Here is an 11,887-nt window from a genome sequence, read left to right on the forward strand (position 1 = left end):
CTCGCGTAAGAGACGTCAAGTTGAGCCTTGAGACGTCAAGTTGAGCCTTCTTTCGATTCTGACCACATGGTCTCAATTCGAGACATCCCCTGCATGAGCAGAATCACCTGAAAGCGATTCCCTGTGCAACACGAGCAACAAGCAGTCCAATTCGGTCCTGCGAGTCCGATGACGCGCCTAGGGATTGCATTTTCTGCTCAGCTTTTTTGACTCAACCTCAAAAGGATCCGAAGACCGCAAGGTCTGGACAATGGCGGGATTACATCCTATTCTCAGGTGCACCTCTCCCCTCGATTTGATCCATGATATCCTCAATTCATAGACATACAGGATCGTTACGGTCCCTCTTGCCTAATCTCTACTGTGCTACTATTCAAAGTGCTGCACGAGCTTCGCAGATGGTGTCTCGACCTTCTGATGCGAGAACAAGTCCTGATCTCTTCCATGGGTGGTTGAGTTTGCCATACCATCGCTCAAACATGAAGATGACATTTGGATGCGGGTCAGGGTTTGATACAGAGATCATGTCACTGTACTTTCGACGACACGTCCTGCAGAGCTTCGGCTGATGTCGCTTTGGGGCAGGTCTTCTGGTTTCTTTCATGACGTCTCGGTGCCACTACCTTTTCATGATACAGACTCCCATCCAATAGCCTCCGAACATCTTCCTTTCTCAGGATTCCATCCTCGGGCCAGATTAAGACCCAGGCGAATCCCCATTCAAACATGGCAGAAACTTGACCGAAGAAGTCAAATGCCATTCTCGATCTCCTCAATCCGTGCCACAGTTCCCATTTGGTCAGCCCACCTTTCCCATCTATGTCAAATTTTGTAAAGAAGTCTTCTAATGGTTGTGGCCTAAAACGGCCTTCGGAGTCAAAGGTGCCTGTCCCACTGCCGTGCTTGTTCATGTACGCGTTTTTCACCCAAAGTCTAAAGAAGGGGTCAGGCAGCCAGCCAGGAACGGTGTTATACGATTGTACCGCGTGGAGGAAGCCGGTGAAGAATAGAGAGGTGGGGATTGACCATTCGAAAGAGCGACAGGTGCGGTAGGTGTCAGAGGGCCATATGATTCCATCGCCATCAGGGTCGAAGAAGGAGCAGTGTTGCTCCAGAACCTGATGGAGCCGACAGTTCAGCAAGCTTTCCGATTTGGACGACGCAGGTGACTTACAGTCTGGTGTTGGTGTTTCTCCGCCCAACCATTTTTCACCGTACCGTATGGTGCATCTGACGAGGGAGCGTACGTAGCCCAAACCACGCCAGAGTTCTGAAGCAGACACCCAGACGGTGGTATATGCGCCTTATACCTCTCTGTGACAGGAGCCTCTGGTATGGAAATCCGATGCGCGGTGGTGGTGGCGCATTCAACGTATGGTGACATTGTTTCCCATCAACCCAAAGTCAACCAAGATTGTCGGAGGCAGAGAACACTGGAGAGAAATGTAGAAACAGCCACGTTATTCGTCGCGCTGTGTATCATTAAGCATCTGGTGGCATTGGCGGCATTGAAAAGTCTTGACATCATCGACTTTGTGTGCATGGCAGTCCAAGCCACTGGGATGTGCGGTCAAATTCGGTACTATCAATGCGTAATATTATGTAGCTGCTCATTCGATGAAGAGGGGACGACCAGTCCACGGCTCAGAGACGAGCATGGACACCCCAGGACACCCCAAAGACGCAGCCCCCATAATGCTTTTGATACTCCGCAGTGATCTTCACGCCTTTTCCGCCAATCCAAAGCGAATGGTCAGTGGCACGCCGATTGGATGAAGTCGAGGCAGGGAAACCGAGATAAAAAAGTGGGAGTCTGACCGCAAGGATATCAGGAAGAACCCTTGATACCTCACGCCCCAAGCCCCACAGATCAGGCCGATAGATGGTGACGGTTCGAAAATGAAGCCGTCTTCCAATACTATATTGCTATGGGGAAAGACGAAGTCTAAGCGAAGTCTCCTCTCACTCAAAATGAAGAATCTGCAAGCGTATGGTAAGGCGACTCAGTCAGACCGCAACCGCCGTTTCTTTCATTAACCTCGTTACCCGTTTGCTCCTCAACTTCTTTTCACCTTCGGCAAATACTCATACATAGCTTCCCAAGATTGGGCCCCAGTACAATCTCTCGGAGATTTTATTGGGACAGTTTGCGCCGGGGTCCTTCCAACAATCTGGCGGGATTTAAAAAGCCAAGGGCCAGAAAAGGAAGAGAGACGAAAACACAAAGTTGCCACCTTTTGTGGCAGCAATTCTTCCCCTTCTCCTTCTCCTTCTCTTCGTCATCGATTCCTTTGGGCCGGGGATTTCGAGGCTGGCCGGGCTTACGATAAAAGAGTTTAGCTTATTTTTATCCTCACTCCACGCTCATCGTCGAGTAAGGATTTTCATCAGCCTATCACCGAGCCACAACCAAAAGCGTGTTTGTTGCTCGCCAACTTTCGAGGCCGAGAACTTCGTTGATTATTCAAACACATACAGCGCGGCAATCAACTGCATGGCGCGCAGACCAGTGATACGTGTCATCGGCTCCCTGAACATCGACTTCGTCACACGGACTCCCCGTGTCCCCGGGCCGGGGGAAACCCTGTCTGCGACATCGATGACAGTCCATCCTGGCGGTAAGGGATCGAATCAAGCAGTCGCGTGTGGGAAAGCAGCATTCACTTCTCCATCCTCCCAAGATGTTGTGGTCGAAATGATAGGCGCGGTCGGTGCCAATGACCCATACTACGCCTCCCTCCTGAAGCCCACACTAGAAAAGAGTGGCGTAAGCACCACAGGCGTCGAGGAGATGGAAGGAGTTCAGACAGGTACAGCTACTATCGTTGTCGACGAGGGCTCTCATGGTGAAAACAGGATCCTGGTTGTCCCAGGCGCCAATGCTCGGGTGAATGATCTGGCAAAAGTCATGGAGACTGTGACAAAAGATGGCATCCCCGATGTGGTGGTCATGCAAGGGGAGATACCTCGATCCACCGTGCTTGGGCTGCTGAGGGCATTCAATTCGCCAGAGTACAAGACATGTGTCATCTTTAACCCAGCACCTATGTTCCCAGAAGGAATTCCGATTGATGCGCTCAAAGGCTTGGCGGTGCTGGTAGTCAACGAGACAGAGTGCCGACAGCTCTTCGCGTGTGTGGATGAGCTGAAGACCGTTCCGACTTCCGGCCTAGATGAACCCATGACAGAGCTTGAGCTCAACCGACTGACGACCTATCTCCATAACAAGGCGGGAATACTCATCGTGGTGGTAACGCTTGGTTCACACGGTGTCTATTATTCATTCGAGACCTCCGACTTTCTGGACCGGTCTCTCATCCCGGCTGTGAAGGTGGAGCGAGTTGTTGACACAACGGGAGCAGGGGATACGTTTGTGGGATACTTTGCTACAGCGGTTGCCAGGCATCTCGCGCAAGTGAAGGGTTTGGAAAATCTCAGTGTCAGGGAGGCCGTGGTCAGGGCGAATGAGGCTGCAGCAAAGTGCGTGCAAAGAAATGGAGCAATGGAGAGCATTCCCTTCGGATACGAATAGCGGCAATATAAAGACGGGCGAGAGTCTTTTATATCTGTCTCCACGGCGCCATGGATATTCTCTTTAGTCCCGAGCCCCGAGAGATGACAGGGGGAAAATATAGTCAGGGGGTTACTCTCGTGGCTACACTCATGATGAGTCGAGGTTGCGAATCGGTCCCGGATTCCGCATCTGCTAGCCAGGAATTTTTGTACTCCGATTGGCAGAGATAGGTACAATATCACGGAGCGTGGAGCCGGCTGGTAGTGGTTGTGAGGCGGAGGAGATGCCTCGGAAGGCTGTCAGCAAGCCTTGTGGGTGTGGGGAAAAGGGAAAAACCGAGGTTCCTGGCAATCATCCCATCAATCCAATCCTGACTGCCGTCCAATATCTTCTTTCGATTAATACCCTTTTTGCTAGTGCTCACTTGCTCACTGATACAAACAGCCGAGCAACTTCAGTCCAGAAGCTCGGGGTTTCTGTCATCGCTCTCTTGCTACCAAAGGATATTGAGACACCAATTCTCTGACCTCCAAAGCAACCCTGCTTCCACAGGAACAGATCCCGTCTGTTTCGACCGGAAAGACTTCGATATCGAAAACCAACAACTAGCTGAGACAGGAGATAAATCCAATCCAACAGAAACAAAGAAAAAAAAAAATGTATCCAACAACATCCAAAACTGAACTCCCACCCCCTCCGCCCAACGACAGCGTCCTCCTCTCCTACCCGACGCCCAACATCCTGCTCGTGACCATCAACCGGGCTCGGCAGATGAACTCGATCCCCTTCCCCGTGCACTGGCACCTGCACCGTGTTTTTGAGTGGTTCGACCGCGAACCGACCCTACGCGTGGCCATCATCACCGGCGCGGGCCCCAAGGCCTTCTGCGCGGGCCAGGACCTGATCGAGCTCGGAAAGCGCGATCCCAAGGAACTCGAGGAGAAGCCGTACTTGGCCATGCATCCCACCTCGGGCTTCGCGGGCATTAGTCGAAGACTGGGCAAGAAGCCCATCATTGCGGCGGTCAATGGGTTCGCTTTGGGCGGGGGGTTTGAGATTGTTTTGAACTGGTGAGTATATGCACCCGTTTGGGTCTTTCCCCTGCCCCTCACCTATTCTTCCGTGTGTTGCGTTTCTCAATCCTCCCTTTTACATGGGGTTTTCTGCCTCGCAAGGCGGCCTTTGCTGGAGCTCCTCGCTGCCTTCGGACCCCCCAACACACGCTCCATGTCCGTCTAGCTCGGCCAGTTATGTTACTGACAATCTCCTCTTCTTGCATTCCAAAGTGACATGACTGTCGCTTCTCCAACCGCAACATTCGGCCTGCCCGAGTCCCTGCGCGGCATCTACGCCGGCGCCGGCGGCCTACCCCGCCTGGTCCGCAACGCAGGCCTGCCCATCGCCTCGGAGGTGTCCATGACGGGCCGCACGCTGTCCGCCGCCGAGGCGCTCAAGTACAACATCATCAACCACGTGTCAGCGACAAGGGAGTCGTGCGTCGCCGAGGCCGTCCAGCTCGCGCAGAAAGTCGCGGACATCTCGCCCGACGCTATTATTGTTACCCGCGCCGCGCTGCGTGAGACCTGGGAGAACGGCTCCATCGAGAGAGGGTACCAGCTTATCGACGAGCGCATGAAGAGGGGCCTCATGCAGGGTGAGAACGCCGCCGAGGGCTTGGCTGCGTTTCGAGAGAAGAGGAAGCCCGTGTGGAAGGCGTCCAAGTTGTAAGCAGATGTTTATCCGTGTTTGGGTTCGAAGGAGATCGTGTCTGTGTCTGTGTCCATGTCTGCGTCACTGTCTATAAGCTTAGCCCTCGTCCACGTCTGGTCCATTCCGGCCCCATGAGCCATGAGCCCAGAGGAGAAAAGAGTGATGGCATTGCATCTCTTTTAGATATGGACGGATACGGGATATTAGCGTATGGGACATATCATATCGAATATATGACGTATATATATAATATACATAGCCACCTCATCACCTCACCCACAATAGCGGCCATTGTTGACCTTCGTTCCGCGTGTTCCGCCACCCTCCCGGGGCGCGGCCACAGTGTATACCACTACGTACCGTCTCTCCACATTAGCATATCACCTTCCTTGTCCCGCGTCTCGGCGACGTTGTGACATGTATGGCATGCAGCGGCGATAGAGGGAGAGGCGCGGGGTTGGCCAAATAAGAGAAGAATATTAGATTCAGACGGCTGGGATGAAGATGGAGATGGAGATGAAAAACAGTGACTTGGAGAAACGCCTCAAGGATTGACATTCTGGCCACAGGTGTAAGTACTGTGCAGCACATCAAACTGTGTGGTCGACATTGGCTAAACGCAACGTCTGTCTCTACCTCATCAGTTTATCTTTGGGTAGTACTGGGTACTCGTTAACCCTGGGTTCGTTCATCGTGCAGTGTTTGCATATCCCATCTATGCCAGCAGCCAGGTCGCTCGTCTTCCTGGTCAAATGTTCATGAGACTAACATAAACACCCCAAGCCAACCCTGCCAGGCCTCCAACGAGCATCCTGTGTTCAACAGGGACAACGACGAGATTGAGTATCGTAACGATGGGCCAGAACTTGTAACCTGCTATGAGCATAGGGAAAAAGTCCTGAACGAGAGTCAGCCAATCACCCACCACAAAAGGAAGTGTGAAGATACCAAACTCACCTTTTGAATGGATGTCATAATGTGATTCAAACTCTCACCTCGCAAGAGGTTGATTACGATAATGAACCAGATTGTATTCAGCGACGCCCCAATGGTCTGATCAAGCACGAACTTGGCAATTGTATTGGTGATAGATAGAGTCTCTTTCTCGTTCGCCGCTCGCTTATCATCGTCCTTCTTCTCCTTCGCGTCCACGGCCTTGTTGTCTCGTTTGGGATTGGTCGGGAAATTCCTCTCGAGCGCCAACTGCCATTTGTAGTTCGGCGGCGTGGTTATGACCGCGATAATGATGAAGTGAACGAGTGCCACCGGGTCAATATAAGCCCCGCCACCGCGGTAGGCTCTCAGGACTTGGGCGAGGGCGTTGGAGACGGCGCTCATGATGGCTCCCTCAAGCGTCACACGCAGCAGCCGCGACGGCTCGGCGGGGGACATGGCTTCAGACATGACGTTCTGGTAGAGGGCCGAGGTCTATCGATTAGGAGGATGCTGGAGGTATGTTCTGTTCAGTGTAGAGATGCAGGGTCTGGTCTCAGAGGGTTCGTAGGGACTTTGTGGTTGTTCGCTCTGTTTGTCTCGGCCGATGGAATCTGTCTGTTCCCACACTGGGTCACGTCATGTTGAGGAAACTGCGACTGCATAAACAACGACACCAAGGCAACAGGAGCAGGAGTAGGAGGAGCAGGAGATGAAACAGCGGCCTGAGGTCTTATTGATTGTCTCGACATTTCACGAAAGCCACGTGTCAGGTTGCGCAGGTGAGTCCGGGGTAGTTGTGAACAAAATCCTTGTGTGCAAGGACGATGACGAGAAGGAGGAATGTCACCTTGGCCTTCAATGAATTCGGGCTAAATTCTGGCGAACTCCCGATAAACAAAAGAGCAGCGTTCAATGCCGCATTGTGCATTGAACTGGCGGGAAACAAATAACCAGTGGAGAGTTTCCCGCCGGTTTTCCGCTGAGGGGCGCAAGGGGCGCAGCGTTGTATGAGGAACCGTGTCCGGAACTCCCCGGTCAACACCAGCTGTGTTCTTCAATGCGATGCGATCGCTGCCATTATTCTCCAAGTCATCATCTTCCTAATAATATGCCAAGGGGGCACTAACAAGTAGAGCGAGATCCCAAGAGTCGTCCACGAGTTTCCAGACCCTCCCACAGTCACTGTGGCTATGCGCGAATCTTCCCATCTATCGTACGATGAATGATCGTCGGCGGCGTCGTGTGCCTTGCAGATATGACTTCACTAATGACGTTGAATGCACCCGGATGAATTCTCCATGCCAATTAACGTCGACTCGCAGCAATGGCTGATGCTGACGCTGAGTGCAGGAAATATAGAGTCGTCAAGGACAGGAGATCTGTCCCTGTGCACTCCGTACTCCGCATTGAACTCACTGCGAACAAGACCAGAGTTGAAGACAGCCCTGCCATTGTGATCAAGTTGCAACATCCCTCTCGATCTTAAGATGCCTCGAGGAGCAGAATTCGACAACGGAAAACCTCAGTCCGACAACCCTATCGAGGCCGGACAGGACAAAGTGCATGGAGGTACAAAGGTATGTGCATACGATGCAAGACACTGAAGGACTACCTGCACAGCACATCTCAAGCCCCGTCCCAAAACGACAATGCTCGCGCGATTCTTCCCCCAGATCATAGTATCGCTAGCACCTTCACTGACACACCACCCCCCCCCCCCCCCCATGTTATTTCTAGCCCACATACGAAGCCGACCTCGCTGGCCCCAAAAAGGCCGCACCTCTACCGGAAGGCATGGACGAGATGAACGACCGCACCCTCAGCGGCGGCGCAGCCCCAGGACACGAGAGCGGAAAAGGAGGACACGGGCCCCGGACGGGCGGAGAGCATACGGGCCTCGGTGCCCACAAGGACCTGGGCACGGCGGATCCGCATCTGAAGGACCTGAAAGATGACAGACAACCTGGGGGGAGTTGAATAGATGAAGACGGAAAATAGTGTCGAGGAGATAGACAATCCGTGCCAAGGAGTTACCATAGGACTCAGTTGGCATGCCCTCCTTGTCTGTTAAAATCAGTCAAACAACAGCACGCGCTCTGCAATCTCATGCAAGTGTAGTGTAACCCGATGTTCTCCACAAGTCTATGACACATCTATATGTGATATGGGGAAGAAAAAAAATAATAGCCGCCTCCCTGTGTATAGCATGCTCACTCCTCCCCCCCCAAGACTATGTGTGTAGCTACGTCGCCACCGGCTCCCTCGACACAACAGGCGTCAGGCCTTCGCGACTTTCTCTACTCTCTTCCCCGAAGGCACCCTCTTCGTCCTTGACCACCTCGGGGGCAGTCCACCCCGTCCCGGCTTGGACCAGGAGCATGAAAATCGCCCAGACGCCGCCGGCCATGTAGATGGAGCGCAAGGCGGTCTCATAACCCGCGAGGGCGACCTCCCTATCGACACCGGTGAGTCTTTGAACCAGGATCGGCGTGCCGACCAGCTTTCTGATCAGCTCAGCTTTCTGCGCGAGGTCGACTCCTCGGTCCGCAAAACCCCGTGTCAGGGACTGCTGCAGCGTGCGCAGAAACAGGCCACCCGCCACAGATGACCCGAACGAGCCTGACAGGCTGCGGAACATGGCGTTCAAGGGGATCACGATGACGTGCGTGGTCGGGTGGGTCAGGTGCAGGACGTGCGCGAGGCTGTAGTTCAGGAGGGAGCCCACGATGAAGCCGTTCAGGAAGAGCACGAGGATGTACAGGTAGATGTTCGATGTGGGAGTCGAGATCCAACTGACGGCGAACATGGATAAGGAGAAGAGCACGAAGGTGACGATGCACGCGAGGTAGAAGGACCCCGTGCGCCTGATATGCAGCCACCCCGCAAGCAGGCCGCCGAGCCCGAAGCCCAGATTCGTCGGGATGAGTGTCAGGCCGGCTTTGGTCTGTGGCCAGTTTCGCAGCGTGAGCACGTAGGTGGGCGTGTAGAACAATACGCCCCAACGCGCCGTCATGACGCCGACGGTGGCGATCCCCGTCAGGATATTTCCCCGCGAACGGAGCACGGACATCGGCACGATGGGCTGGCTTGCAAAGGTCGACTCGATGAGGAGGAAGAGGACGAATGACGCGAACGAGAGGATGATGGGCGTGATTTGAATGTGCGGAGACGAGAGGCTGTACAGCAGAAGCACGACCGCGGCGATGATGCTGAGCACGCCCAGGTAGTCGATCTGCGCGAGTTTCTTTCCCAGCGATTCGGATGACGACCCCTGTGCCAAAGCTGTCCTGGGCTTGGGGATGGCGAAGAACGCCACCGTCACAGCCGACAAAGCGAAGGGAATCTGCAGCCAGAAGACGGCGCGCCAGCCGACCAGCGGTTCGAGGGCGCCGGCAATGATCGCTCCACAGGCCACCCCCGTCGTGTAGCCGGTGTTGATGCAGCCAAAGAAGAGGCCTCTTCGACGCGGGCTGGTCAGCTCCGTCACCAAAATGAAAGCCACAGGCGTGACGGCCGCACTGCCAATCCCTGTCACGGCGCGACCGGCGAGAAACATGGCCAGCGACTTTGCACGCGAGGTGACCAAGAGGCCGCACGACTGCACCATGATCGAGGCGAGCAGATAGACTCTGGGGCTGAAGATGGTGCACAGTCGGCCCGCAACCGGGGTGATGCTCGTGACGGCGATCAGGTAGGCGGACGTGAACCAGCTGACTTCGCTGGAGGCGTCGAGCTCCATGGCGATGGGCGACTGGATGGTGGTGATGAGCGAGACATTGTTGGTCAAGATGAAGATGAGGACCCAGACGGAGATGCAGATGAGAAAGCCGCGCAGAGAAGAGATTCCCTCGTCTTGCTTTTGTTTCAGGGGGCCGGGCGACGACGGTGAGTCTCGTGATGATGGCTCCTGTGTGGTGTTAAAGCCGTTGTTGTTGTTGGCTGAAGAAGAGGATAAGAGAGGCGTCCTCTCGGACCGGACATTGTCCCCCGTCATTGACGTTGCTGGAAAATAAAGAAAAAAAGGGCTCCTAGCGCCTCAGAATAAAATTGCTCTTCAGCATAGCATGGCAATGAGAGAGATAAAGAATGGACGAAAGTGTGGTCGTGTAGTTTACGCAATGAGCTATCGAGCCTATACAAATCAACCACCAATAACACAGTTGAGATGCTGAGATGTTGAAATGCTGACAAAAAGGCGTCCGTCAAAGCGGCCGAAGGACATCGGCTCTCGGTCTCAGCCTCGACGGGGCAACTCGAGCGAAGAATGGAGACAAATAACAGATGAGTAAATATGCAGAATCTGCGGAAGGCCATCCTTCCGGGCATTGCCGTCCAATGGTATCGATAGGGTCTGTGGCACTGATTGCGTGGCGGCAATACACTGGTATATTTGTATACCGTTCGGGATTATCTGAACGAGTGACGAGCTGGCCGCTACAGGCCTTTTGACATTCTGTGAGAGTGTCGCCCTCCGCTTCACTCGGCACACTCTGCTTTCCTAGTCTCAAAGACCTTCAGAGCTTCCTCCGCAGCTTTGACACCGCTCAAGACCATGGCCCCAAAGGTCGGACCCATGCGATTGGCGCCATCTAGTTCACTCAGCTCCATGCCGCCCATGATCAAGCCCGGCGACACCTCGCGAGTGCCCTTGACAATGGCATCCTCGGCACTGTTCATGTCGAGTGCACGCATGCCGCCCAGTTTCTCAACCGCATTCATGCTGACCAGGCGCTTGGCGCAGAAGGCTCCGAAGGGTCCATCGTGGCCAGTGGTGCTGATGACTAGTGGAGCATTGATTGTGCTGAATTTACTGTTAGTAGACCTCTAGAGCAATGGTAGGTTATGTGAAACTCACTTGGGGTCCATGCAGCTATGGTTATCATGGTGCAAGGTGACCAGCGTCCAGTTTGTCACCACGCCAACCACTCTGACACCGCCATCGGCAGACGGACGGGTGACCAGATCTTCAACGCAGGTGGCGTTGAACAGCTTGACATTTGGCATGGCCAAGACCTTGCTCATCAGCGTGGACATGAAGAGTGCGGCGTGCTTCACAACCACATAGTTGCCTTCGTCCTCATACGGCACGTCGATATCATTGAGAAAGGCTTCGGCTGGTTTGCGCAGTACCATGGCCGAAAAGAGCTGGCCACCCAACCAGCAGCCGCCTCCGGGACTGACGGAAGCCTCAATAACGGCGATTTTCAGGTCTGGTCTCGCCTTTGCCAAGGTGTAGGCGGTGGAAAGTCCGCAAGAACCCGCGCCGACAATGACCACGTCCGACTCGGCATATCGGTCCAGGTCGGCAAAGTAGCGTCGAGTCATAGCTCGAGAGACCTGGGACTCGCGGATGGGAGCAAATTTGAAACCGTCCCATTTGCCGCCGAATTGTTCAAGCAGACTGTTGTTGTCGTGTTCGTTGGCGGCCGTCAAGGCTACCTTTTTGGCTCCAAGGGCGCCTTCTCTCATCTGTTTGGTACCGGCGTAGCCTTCAAACTCGTTGAAAGTGGCAATTGGTGGAGACATTGTGCAAGTCCTGCATCGTGTTAGGAGAATTCTGACAAGCTGTCAGGGAAAGGGAGAGAGATCGCATAATCCTTTCGCTGGTATTATCCAGATCAAGTTAAACCGTATGATCTCAGAACGTAACTTTTCCCGATCCAGCAAAAGATTTGCCATCTCCAGATCCCCATCGAGGACTCGGTTGGATGGCAGACCAGGGCTTTG

The 11,887-nt window shown here is 54.0% G+C and overlaps 7 protein-coding genes across 7 annotated transcripts; 3 read left to right on the forward strand and 4 right to left on the reverse strand.

Moving 5' to 3' along the window:
- Positions 1 to 527: 527 nt before the first annotated feature.
- On the reverse strand, positions 528 to 1,384 carry Z519_06518 (uncharacterized protein; the record flags this gene model as incomplete). Its single annotated transcript, XM_016764258.1, has 2 exons — positions 528 to 1,118; positions 1,175 to 1,384. 2 exons carry the CDS (start codon positions 1,382 to 1,384, stop codon positions 528 to 530), a joined length of 801 nt encoding a protein of 266 aa, XP_016619340.1.
- Positions 1,385 to 2,494: 1,110 nt separating this feature from the next.
- Positions 2,495 to 3,532, forward strand: Z519_06519 (ribokinase; the record flags this gene model as incomplete). The annotated part of the gene is made up of 1 exon (XM_016764259.1): positions 2,495 to 3,532. One exon carries the CDS (start codon positions 2,495 to 2,497, stop codon positions 3,530 to 3,532), a length of 1,038 nt encoding a protein of 345 aa, XP_016619341.1.
- Positions 3,533 to 4,171: 639 nt separating this feature from the next.
- Z519_06520 (uncharacterized protein) lies at positions 4,172 to 5,242 on the forward strand (the record flags this gene model as incomplete). The annotated part of the gene is made up of 2 exons (XM_016764260.1): positions 4,172 to 4,584; positions 4,801 to 5,242. The coding sequence occupies 2 exons, from the start codon at positions 4,172 to 4,174 to the stop codon at positions 5,240 to 5,242; spliced, it is 855 nt and encodes a 284-aa protein (XP_016619342.1).
- A 730-nt stretch (positions 5,243 to 5,972) lies between these two features.
- Positions 5,973 to 6,628, reverse strand: Z519_06521 (uncharacterized protein; the record flags this gene model as incomplete). The annotated part of the gene is made up of 2 exons (XM_016764261.1): positions 5,973 to 6,122; positions 6,182 to 6,628. The coding sequence occupies 2 exons, from the start codon at positions 6,626 to 6,628 to the stop codon at positions 5,973 to 5,975; spliced, it is 597 nt and encodes a 198-aa protein (XP_016619343.1).
- Positions 6,629 to 7,647: 1,019 nt separating this feature from the next.
- On the forward strand, positions 7,648 to 8,137 carry Z519_06522 (uncharacterized protein; the record flags this gene model as incomplete). The annotated part of the gene is made up of 2 exons (XM_016764262.1): positions 7,648 to 7,737; positions 7,898 to 8,137. 2 exons carry the CDS (start codon positions 7,648 to 7,650, stop codon positions 8,135 to 8,137), a joined length of 330 nt encoding a protein of 109 aa, XP_016619344.1.
- Positions 8,138 to 8,402: 265 nt separating this feature from the next.
- Z519_06523 (uncharacterized protein) lies at positions 8,403 to 10,154 on the reverse strand (the record flags this gene model as incomplete). The annotated part of the gene is made up of 1 exon (XM_016764263.1): positions 8,403 to 10,154. One exon carries the CDS (start codon positions 10,152 to 10,154, stop codon positions 8,403 to 8,405), a length of 1,752 nt encoding a protein of 583 aa, XP_016619345.1.
- Positions 10,155 to 10,636: 482 nt separating this feature from the next.
- On the reverse strand, positions 10,637 to 11,686 carry Z519_06524 (thiamine thiazole synthase; the record flags this gene model as incomplete). The annotated part of the gene is made up of 2 exons (XM_016764264.1): positions 10,637 to 10,961; positions 11,016 to 11,686. The coding sequence occupies 2 exons, from the start codon at positions 11,684 to 11,686 to the stop codon at positions 10,637 to 10,639; spliced, it is 996 nt and encodes a 331-aa protein (XP_016619346.1).
- Positions 11,687 to 11,887: the final 201 nt, after the last annotated feature.

This window comes from Cladophialophora bantiana, assembly GCF_000835475.1.
Source record: "Cladophialophora bantiana CBS 173.52 unplaced genomic scaffold supercont1.9, whole genome shotgun sequence".
In the NCBI taxonomy this organism is placed as follows: domain Eukaryota; kingdom Fungi; phylum Ascomycota; class Eurotiomycetes; order Chaetothyriales; family Herpotrichiellaceae; genus Cladophialophora; species Cladophialophora bantiana.